General features: G+C 34.3%; 1 protein-coding gene across 1 annotated transcript; it reads left to right on the forward strand.

Moving 5' to 3' along the window:
• Window positions 1-10,280: 10,280 nt before the first annotated feature.
• On the forward strand, window positions 10,281-10,946 carry LOC116124489 (formin-like protein 7). The gene has a single exon (XM_031410233.1). It carries the CDS (start codon window positions 10,281-10,283, stop codon window positions 10,944-10,946), a length of 666 nt encoding a protein of 221 aa, XP_031266093.1.
• The last annotated feature ends 822 nt before the right edge of the window (window positions 10,947-11,768 follow it).

The following is an 11,768-nucleotide window of genomic DNA, read 5'->3' on the forward strand; positions in this document are numbered from 1 at the left end:
TTTATATTAATTAAGAAATATATAATCACTATGAAATGTAATAAAATAATGAGACATTGAAATATAATTGAATTTCAACACTTTCTATTACTTATAATTATAACTTACAAACACAAATTTATAAATTAGGATTAATAATTATTATACATCTTTAATTTTCATAATTTCTAAATTCTTAAAATCTTCAAACTATATTTTTACTGTCGAATAAGCTCGCGAGCTTAAATGGGCTCGCGTATTTGCATTACCCACAATCCCAAAATCCCTAAGTCACTCATTCTATTCTTCGCATCCCAAATCGCGGCACCTTGTCTAGGGGTCATTCATCTGACTTTAGCAAAACTAATAATCTTTGCATTCTTCACCTATTCAAGCATTCTAATCGAAGAAATCTGATTTCGTCTGTCATTTAAGAGGATTAGCCGAGCGATTTCTTCTCATGTCTCAACTCTCAAGTAGCTGCTACTTTGTTACAATCAAACCAATACTTCGAAGCTTGAGACTGAGTTTGCCTTTTGTAGTCTCCATTCATTTGTATCTCGTCTGAGTTGACTTCTGAGTTGTGAATGGTGAGTTGGTGGGTTGGTTTCAATGTCTCTATTGAAGTGAATGCTCGAAACGATGACGTATTGGAGATTAGTGGAACAGTGTCGTTTTGGACAATTTTGAGTTGGATCCTGACCATTGATCCAACTCCAATCCGATGGCTAAGATTACTCTACAAGTCAACACTATAAAAGGGCAGAACAATTTCAGTTCCACCCTAGCCTTCTCAATCGAAAGCATCGCGTTTCTATGTTATGTGTTCACAGTTAGGGTTTGTGCTTTTCTAATATGATTTCTTGTGTAATCTGGGTGATTCTTGAGTGATTTGGCTTAATCATTTGAGGAAGGGTAAGGTTGTTTTTACTCTAGGGATTCCGTGGGTTAGAGTGTTCCTAGGGTCAGATTATGGGCTTGATTTCAGAGGTGTGAGAGGTGCGATTTGGGCATATTCTTGATTAGGGCTATAATTGTTTGATTCCTTAATAATAGTAGTGCAGCGAACTCCCCTTTTGCAAAGTTCAACGTGGATGTAGCTTGCTCAAAATAGAGCAAGTGAACCATGGTAAATCGTTGGTGTTGTTTCTTTTTTATTTTGTATATTGTGGTTCTTGGTTGATTTAGATTACAGCATTATCTCCATTCGCCATTCGAGTTGTTGGGTTGGTTTCAAACTTTCAATGTCTTCATTCACCATTCATTTCAATGTTAGAAAATAGAAGTTTTAAAGCCAAAGAAATGTGTTTACTGGCTGTTTATAAATATTAGCCGAAATGGGTAAGAAAAAGATATTAGAAAAAGCTCTATTGTACTTTACTTTTCTCATTTTGATACTTGTTGACTTGGAATTTTGAAGTCAAATTTCTTGATTTGATGGTTTTTGGCTTAAAAACTTGTGAATCCAAGTTTCAATAAAAGCCATAAAGCTCCATTTTATTGTTATCTTTTCAGATGTTTGTTTGAAGTGTTGGCATAGCTTCAAAGAGTTTAATATTTTTGTTTTTTGGGCTTCGATTCTGAAGTCAGATATATATAGATATTTTTAAATGTTTTGTTTGCATTAACTTGTTCTGATTACTATGGTGCAGGTTGGTGCTCTTCAACATGTTCGATCTGACATGATAGAGTTGCGAGGATTTGAATATAGGTATTCAATCATCTTGGGGATCAAACTTCTAACTATAATATTTGCTTTAAAATCCTAATTAATTGATTTGAACCTCCTAACTATATGTTATTGAGTTTGAAAGACAGGGAAAAATATTCACGTGCTTTTAAAATTTTGCAATATAAATGGCATCAAGTTCTAATCCCACCCTTACTGCCACCCAACCTGAGGTGTCCTCAGAACTACATGGAGGGGCGAGTCGATTGCAGTGGATAGTGATATTGAGGACTTAGAGACACGGTCCACCATCCCCAATAAAACTGTTGAAACCATTGCAACTGTTGGTAATGAAGAGGGTGACATTAACCCATTTGCAAGAAAAAAGAGAGCTAAGATGTCGGTGTGGAATGATTTTAAGGAAGTTCATTGAAAAAAATTTCTTTTATTAAAATATTAATAAGTTTTCGTTGTTGTATTCTACATCTCTGTTTACTTGCTAATTGCTAGCACATATTCTGAGATAAATGATGAATTGTTTTCTTTCGCAGGTTTGCTTTTCTCTAAGTTTTAGTTTTGGTGGAAACAAAGGCACTAGATATGCTGCTTAGTTATACATTCTTTGATCTTGTTTTGATTGCTCTCATGCTCTGTAGAGTCCTTGCTAATGTATGGTCCATTGGTTGAATTTATATTGCTTACTGTCATCTATATGGAGGTCTTTTTAATTTGTATTTAGCTTATTGGATTATCATATCATATGAGCTATCTTTGAAGGGCAGCCCAGAATGAATGGCTCTTGAGGTACATCACATTGCACCAATTACTAAATTCATTTTATGTTTAATGCTATATTTTTCTTCATTACTATTCTGTGTGCAGGTGATGAAGTCTATGATGCAAAAACATGACCATTTTAATCTTACTTTCTTCATGTTTGTCTGAACTGTGGTTGAGGATATTGTTTTCTTCATGGAGGATATGCTGACTTGTGTTCATTTTTGTCTCCATATAAGTGGAGCATGTGTAAATTTATAAGAGATGCCTTTGTTGAATTATTAACATTAGATCTAAATCTATTGCCTTTGTTGAAACTTCCATTTACTGTTTTGTAAGCTTTAAAGTTGAATGTGTTAATTTATATAATGCATTGCATTCAGCCTCAGATTATTTGATGTTGAATTCTCGCAATTTATGTAATCAGTGGCTTGAAAACGCATTGAGCTCTAATTCAAGCTCAAATTCTGAGCCCATCTTCGAACTCAAGCTCGAATTCGAGCCTATCTTCGAACTTGAGCTCGAATTCAAGCTCTATATTTATGACTAAAAAATTATTTGTCATGCTATTAAATTTTGTACAAAATTATTTCTGTCACTATAATTTTTGACAAATAATATTGTCATATAAACAAACATGTGACAAAATAAATGTTGTCATAATAAAGTCACTAATAAATAAATTTTTGTCACTATTAAAATTATGAGAAAACAATTTAGTCACTATTAACAATTTTGACAAAATCAATTTTGTCATAATATATTATTTTCTCACCAAAAAGCTTATCATTTGGTCTTTAAATGTAAATCAATTATGAAAAAATATTACTTGTAGTGATAAAAATTGCATTCTATTGTTACAAATAATTTATCATAATAAATTAGTTTAAAGTGGCAAATTATTATTGTCATAATAAATAATTAGGCTGTGGTGACCAAACGCTATTTTGTCACCATACACTTAAGAGTACGAGCTTAATGTGACCAACCTGGTGACCAATACAATTCCTCACATTAGCGAAATGGTCACAATTTTGATATTTATAGTGACAAATTATTTTATTGCAAGAAGCCTAAATTCTTGTAGTGGTGGCAGAGTGAGGTAATGGATAGCTTGTAACAGCAGGATCTAGATATCGTTCTGGAGGAGAAAAAACCAGAAGATATCTATGAGAAAGACTGGGTGAGGTTGAATGTAAAAGCTTGTGGGATGATTCAATCATGTCTTTGTAGAGAGCAGAAATATTCATTCATGAAAGAGACGTCTACCAGTAAGTTATGGAAGGCGTTAGAAAACAAATACATGAAAAGAAGTAATGAGAATAGGCTCTATTTGATGAAAAGATTGTTTCGTTGTTAGTTGAAACTAGGTACGAATATCAGTAGCCATATTGATACATTTAATAGATTAATTGTTGATTTGTTAAATTTGGATGAAACATTAAAAGATGAACATAAAGCTATGTTGTTGATTGGATCTCTTCCAGATGAGTTGGATCATCTTAGTATTACACTTCTTCATGGGAAAGAAAAATTGTCCTTTAAAGAAGTTTGTTCTGCTTTGTCCAATCATGAAATTCAGAAAAAGGATTAGAAGGTAGAGATGAGTTAGTAGAAGCACTTGTAGCAAGAAGGCGGAGTTAGAGTCATAAGAAGGAGAGAAGGGGAAGATCTCGTTCAAAGGGAAAACTCAATAGGGATCAATGTGCCTTTTGTCATAAGAAATGGCATCGGAAGAAAGATTGTCCAAAGTTGCATAAGAAAGAGGGCAAAGCTGTTTTTGATGTATACGTTGTTGAGCGTGAAAAAGATAAGTCAAATTTCTCTCTAGTTAACCTACTATCCATCTCTAGATTAAATGAGTAGATTATGGATTCAAGTTGTACTTATCCTAGGTGTCCTCACAAGGAGTGGTTCTTTAATTTTGAAGAACTTGATAGTGGAGTTGTTTATATGGGCAATGATGATACTTGTAAAACAACTGGGATAGGTTCAATTCGGTTGAAGAATCATGATTGCTCAACTAGAACACATTGACAGATGCTCGGTATGTACCGAAGTTGAAAAAGAATCTCATCTCTTTGGGAGCCTTGGAATCTAAAGGCTTCATGGTGAATATGCGAGATGTAATTCTAAAGGTTTCTTTAGGCACTCTTGTGGTAATGAAAGGCACAAGAAGAAACAACTTTTATTACTATAATGGTAGTATAGTTATTGGAATGGCAGCTACAGCCACACAGAAGGATGTAGATTTAGAAATGCTCAGGTTGTGGCATATGTGTTTGGGGCATGCAGGTGAAAAAGCCTTACTTAGTTTGGTGAATCAAGGCTTATTGAAAGGTGCAAATACCTGTAAGCTAGATTTCTGTGAGCATTGTGTTCTGGGAAAATAGACAAGAGTGAAATTCGGTACCGCAATCCATAAAACTAAGGGTATCTTGGATTATGTTTATTTTGATGTGTGGGGACCTATCAAAGTAGCATCTTTGAGAGGTATGCATTATTTTTTCACTTTTGTGAATGATTTTTCTAGAAGAGTTTGGGTGTATGTGAAGAAAACTAAAGATGATGTACTTGGTGTTTTCCTTAAATGGAAAAAGATGATTGAGACTCAGATTGGCAGAAAGATCAAGCAGCTACGTACAAATAATGGTGGGCAATATCGTAGTGATCCATTTCTGAAAGTTTGTCTAGATGACAGTATAGTATGTCACTTTACAGTAAGGAATGCACCATAGTAGAATGGGGTGGTAGAACACATGAATCGAACTATATTGGAGAAAGTTAGATGTATGTTATCCAATTCTGGGTTGAGCAAAGAGTTTTGGGCTGAGGTAGTTATATATGCATGTCCTCTCATTAATTGTCTACCATCAGCTACAATTGAAGGCAAGACGCCGATTGAGGTATGGTTTGGAAAACCTATTTCCGATTATGACTCTTTACATATTTTTGGTTCCACTACTTATTATCATGGGAAATAGTCTAAGTTAGATCCTAAAGCAAATAGAGCAGTATTCATGAGGATTACCTCAAGTGTGAAAGGATACCGTCTTTGGTGTCCAAGTTCGAAGAAAATACTATTTAGTAGGGATGTGACATTTGATGAGTTCTCACCAGCAGGTGGAGCATACTCAACAGCAGGTGGAGTTTGAAACAACATCAGTTAGCCGAGCTAGAAATGAGAATCCTATGATAGAGGTGCCCATTGGAGATGAAAAAGAGGATTCTTCCCAAGAACCTCAACAAGAATCCATTGCTGTTAATAAGCCAAGACAAGAAATTCGCAAGCCTGCTCGTTTTGCTGATACGGTGGCCTATGCACTCCTAATTGAAAATGAAGTTCCTTCCACTTGTAATGAAGTAGCCAGCAGTTTCGAAAATGGTAAGTGGAAGAAAGCCATGAAAGAAAAGATGCAATCTCTCCATAAGAATGAAACTTGGGAGGTAGTTCAATTACTAAAGAATAAGAAGGCAATTGGATGCAAATAGGTATATGCAAAGAAAGAAGGATTTCCTAATTTGATAAACATCCGATACAAGGCAAGGTTGGTGGCGAAAGGCTATGGTCAGAAGGAAGGAATAGATTACAATGAGGTATTTTCTCCAGTTTTAAAGCATTCTTCCATTAGAATTTTGTTGGCCTTGGTAGCTTAGATGAATCTTGAACTAGTTCAACTTGATGTGAAAACCGCGTTTCTACTTGGTGATTTGGAAGAGGAAATCTATATGACTTAGCTAGAAGGATTCAGGATTATTGGGAAGGAAGATTGGGTTTGTAAACAGAAAAGATCGCTTGATGGTTTGAAACAATCTCTGAGGCAATGGTAGAAGCAATTTGATAGGTTTATGATGGGTTAGAAGTACACAAGAAGTAAATTTGACAACTGTGTGTATTTTCAAAGGCTACAAGGTGATACTCTCATTTATCTACTCTTATATGTTGATGATATGTTGATAGCTTCAAAGAACGTAGAAGAAATTAAGAAGTTAAAGGCTCAACTAATCAAGAATTTGAGATGAAGGATTTAGGGGAAGCCAAGAAGATCCTCGGTATGGAGATAATTAGAGACAAAGGAAATGGCAAGGTTAGTTTGACACAAAAGCAGTATCTAAAGAAGGTCTTACAACGTTTTGGCATCACTGAAAGGACAAAACCTATAAGTACTCCACTTGCTCCTCATATAAAGCTTAGTGCATCACTATCTCCAGGTACAAATGAAGAATAAGAGTATATTTCAAAGGTTCCGTATTCAAATGTGGTAGGTAGCTTGATTTATGCAATGGTGTGTATAATATAAACTCTAGGCCTGACATTTCACATGTAGTTCGAATTGTGAGCAGGTATATGCATGATCCTGGTAAAGGATTGGCAAGCTGTGAAGTGGATTTTACGATACATTATAGGTACTGTAAACACTGGTTTGGTTTTTTAGCGAGATAAAAATTTTAGTCAATTTGCTATTGGCTATGTTGATTCTGATTATGCTGGTGATTTGGATAAGTGTCAATCAACTATTGGATATGTATTTACTCTTGCTAGAGCTCCAGTAAGTTGGAAATCTTCTTTGTAGTCCACAGTTGCTTTGTCTACTACAGAGGCAAAATATATGGTAGTTACAGAGGCTGTAAAAGAAGCTATTTGGTTACAAGGGCTATTGGATGAATTGCAAATTAGTCAAAAGAAGATCACTATATATTCTGATAGTCAGAGTGCTATTCACTTAGCAAATAATCCAGTATTCCACATTTGCACCAAGCATATAGATGTTCGTTACCACTTTGTGCGGAAAATCATTAATGAAGGAAGAATCTCATTAGAGAAGATTGAGACTCTTGAGAATCCTGCAGATATTTTAACGAAAGTAGTGACAATGATAAAGTTCAATCACTGTTTGAACTTGATCAACATCCTGCGAGTTTGACTGCGCAATTTGGCGCATTTGAAGGTGTTGTAAAATTTGTTAGAAGAATACAAAACTTTGAAGGTTTGCTAATTCTCCAAGATGGAGATTTGTTGGAAAAATGGCTTATTTAGCAAAATCTCATATGGGGTAGAAGTGAAAATGGAGAAAGGTTTAGGGACTTATATGAAATAGGCCAAAGGTTAGTATGTCCCACATTGCTTAGGAATGAAAGTGGGGGAACTTTTGGGGCCTATATATAAGGACCCAAGCCATGGTTATAAGCATCCCAAATTGTATTTCCATTACACCCCTCTTGTATAGGGTTCTTTCATTAAAGACCCTTTAGTTGAAAAGTTTTGTTGTATCTCCCCTTTGTTTTGGGTAACTGTTTTTATGCCTATATAGTTTGGGTATTTGTAGTATTGCCCAAAAAGTTTGTAATATTCTTTGGAGATAGTAGAGTTTTCTTTTGTAGCACACGAGGACATATGTTATAATACCGAACCTCGTTAATTCCTAGTATTCTTTATTTTTGCATTTATTTTGTCTATTTATTTTTGCTTTAGTAGTTGTTATTATTTTATTTAAATAGCTAGCATTGAGTTTATGTTTCCGTTGCATAACACTACTTTCATGCATTGACCATTAATTTTCCAAATATCAGAGTATTCAGAGAAAGATAGGATTTTTTTTTTTTTTTTTTTAAGGGTTTAGGGAAAACAAAAATTGAAGGTTACTACATTTGTCTTTCTTGACCTGCGTACAGATTTTCATGTCTGTTTCTGGCTCTTCTATGTATTTCCATGGCTGCAGGCCACTTGATATAGAGCAAAATAATGAAAACTAACACAAATGTAAGGCATGTATGCCCTACAACAACTGTGAAAGCGTTAAATGCGATAAACTATTAATCTCATAACCAATCAGCTGGACTCAAATATACTTTTTATAATGGGTTATATCTGCAGAAAGTTTAAGTGACTACGCAAATTATGGGTGCTATCTGTGACTGAGGGGCTGGCTTTACTTCTTGTTCAATGGATCGATTGTTTTGGGAAAGCCACTGCAAAGCAGTAGTGCTCTTTGAAATCCATATATGTAGATTGCGTGTATGGCGTTACAAATAGTAAATTAACACTGGTGCAGACGTCAAAAGTTCCCCAATTTAGTGGTCACCAGCGAGTTGTTGATGATTAAAAACTTGAATATTACTCTTTTCTGATACTTATTTTACTTTTCCAGCTAACTCTTTGACATGCACTTATTATTACCAAATGAAATTTCTTTCCACTATCTGTATTGGAATTTTGCATTCACATAATACTATAGACGGACTCTAGCTTGAATGTAAGAAGACAAAAATAAAATAATTTAATGTGCTTTATGAATACGTAGTTACAAAAACAAGTGAAAGGTCAGAAATTAAAATTAAAACATATGAAATAGACTTTTTATATATTTACACATACTAATATATATATCTGGTTATCCCAACAAAAAAAATCAAGGAGATTAATTATCAATTTAATCAATAAATGAAAGAGTATTGATATATACAGTAAAACCTTTCTATAGTCATAATGGTGGGATTAACTAATTTTATTACTATGAAGAGGTTATAACTTAATGGAGGTGTAATTACAAAAATTATTATTTTGATTTCTTGTTTTATAATTCATATTTTAGAAATATAGTATTAGGATTTCAATTCATATTTTAGTAGTATTAGGATTTCAATTCAACGCTTCAATTGCCTACTTTTGAAATGGATAAAAGATCGTGTCTTGGAACCAGCAATAATATGTGTCATTGATGGGACTGTAAATGCAGTTAATGTATGGTTAATTGATGTGAAGCCACAGACAATTGCCAATGACTTTAAGCAATGCAAAATTAGGACTCTCAATGTTGATGAATTGCAAGTTACAAATGAAGTGGATGAAGAGAATAAAAGAATCATTGCAGAATTGAATAATCAGATTCGATAACTTCAATACACTAATCGAATGGATACTAATGTCTTCCTCGATCATCCAAATGAGCAACAAATTGTGTATACTTTAACTAAAGTATAAATCATTGCTACAATTAGACAATAAGAGAAAAGAAATAATCCCGAGGATGATAGTACGAAAATACAGAAATTTTCATGTCATGAAGCTCTAAACATGCTTGAGAAACTGAAAATATGTTGGCTTCAACAAGAAGGTGTTCGTGCTAGCGAGTTATTACGTACTTGTAAGGTAAAAGATGTGGTAATAACTTTAAAACATAAACCATTGTCCCAAACAACTTTAGATAAATATTTTATATTATCTTAAACCTTTAATGTAACATAATGTATATATATATTTTTTTTTGTAATATACAGATAATTATTACTATACAGAGGCAATTTTCCTTAAGGCGGGAATTAGAAAAATTATAACTTATTACAATGTAAAATTTATTCTTATTTATAACTATCTCAAATTTGGACTATAATTTTTTATGACTATGTAGAGTTTATTCTTATATAGAGTATCACTATAGAGAAATTTTACGGTAATAAATGTTATGCATGTTAGCACGTTTCACTTAATACTCAATAATGTTTCAATCAATGATCGATATTATATTTAATGAATATTAGAATTTCGGTATCAGTATTTGATTTTTGGCATCTTGTTTTAGCATTTATATTTCTTGTTCAAATTATTATCCATTTTTAGGTATTTCTAGAAGTCCTATAAATAGATGATAAATTTACATTTTCAACACCAATTTCGATTTTCTTTGCTCTATTAGCTGGATTGTTCTCTATATAGGCTTGTCAATTAACAGTAGATATTTCATGTCCAGTCTGTTTTTCATTTTTGGGTGTTATTGAAATCCCTATAAATAATTGAATATAGAGCAGCATCAATGTATTAAGTTCATTAGCACTAAAACCAATCTAGCCATCTAACATGGCTTTCCTGAGAACTACATTTCTCATTTTTGCTCTTACAATGTTGTTCTCTCTGTCGTGTTTGGATGCTAGGGAACTCTTGAGCAGCGAACCTAATCATCGTATTTTAAGATCTGGTCCAAGCACTCGTGGATCTGGCCATAACTTCCCAATGCCACCACCACCACCAATAGAGGTAAATCATCGTGTTTTGAGATCCGGTCCAAGCAATCGTGGAGTACATGATATCACGCCGCCACCAGTGCCACCAACAGAGCTTGATCATCGTGTTTTGAGATCCGATCCAAGCAATTGTGGAGTACATGACATCACGCCGCCACCACTGCTGCCAACAGAGCTTGATCATCGTGTTTTGAGATCCGGTCGAAGCAATCGTGGAGTACATGACATCACGCTGCCACCGTCGCCACCAAGAGAGCTTGATCATCGTGTTTTGAGATCCGGTCCAAGCAATTATGGAGTACATGACATCACGCCACCGCCGCCGCCACCACCAATAAAGCTTGATCATGGTGTTTTGAGATCCGGTCCAAGCAATCGTGGAGTACATGACATCACGCCGCCACTGCCACCACCAACAGAGCTTGTTCATCGTGTTTTGAGATCCGGTCCAAGCAATCGTGGAGTACATGACATCACGCCGCCACCACCGCCAATGGTATAGTCTTCTCCATCGGATTAGTGCTAGACCTGATTGAGCTGGCCATGCATGGAGGCAATTAGGGAATGGAATCATTTTATTATTCTTCCCATGCAATTTCAAATTATGCTTTACATAAGATAATAGCATAACATGTATGCTAGTGCATGTAATTGTCTTCGAAAATGGCACTTTTATATATAATGTTGTACCACCTCCCTTTTCCCATCAATAATTGAAATAAAATTTATCATTTATATATATTATATATGGCTTATATGTATGCTTTATGTTTCAACTTTCGACTGTTAGAGTCATCCGTGCGAAATATTTGTAATGAGGGTGCTTAATAGGGTTCGGAATTTTAGTTGGTTACTAATAATAAGAGTGTACTGGTTTGAAATTTATCAAAACTATAATAAATGTTAAAAATAATTACTGCAAATAATTATCTCAGATTTTCAGCATCGGGTCTACATCGGCATATACAGGCCATAATTCTAGTAGAATTTCCTAAGAGTTAACATTAGAAACAAGCTTTTCCCAATTTTATATATAATATCTTGTTCAAAATAACTTTAAAATTTGTTGGAGAGAGTGTCAAAGGTTTAACTCACTTTAGTGTATGGTTACCCATTTTAAGTGCAGCGGAAATATTACCAAGTTGTTTAAGACATTTCCAATTTAACCACATCAAACACAAGTGAGGAAAATAAAGTACACAACCATATACATGATTCGATTAAATCCATTTTTAGCCTACATTCATGAAACCTTGTCCAGATCAAAGCAACCCACTAAGTTAAAAACACATTATAAGATAATGTTCAAAGTTGATCTAAGATA

The sequence above is a fragment of the Pistacia vera genome, unplaced genomic scaffold (genome assembly GCF_008641045.1).
Source record: "Pistacia vera cultivar Batoury unplaced genomic scaffold, PisVer_v2 Contig1036, whole genome shotgun sequence".
In the NCBI taxonomy this organism is placed as follows: Eukaryota; Viridiplantae; Streptophyta; class Magnoliopsida; order Sapindales; family Anacardiaceae; genus Pistacia; species Pistacia vera.

Excerpts from the sequence above, each read along its gene's own strand:
- LOC116124489 (XM_031410233.1), top strand. The coding sequence starts at position 10,281 with ATGGCTTTCCTGAGAACTACATTTCTCATTTTTGCTCTTACAATGTTG.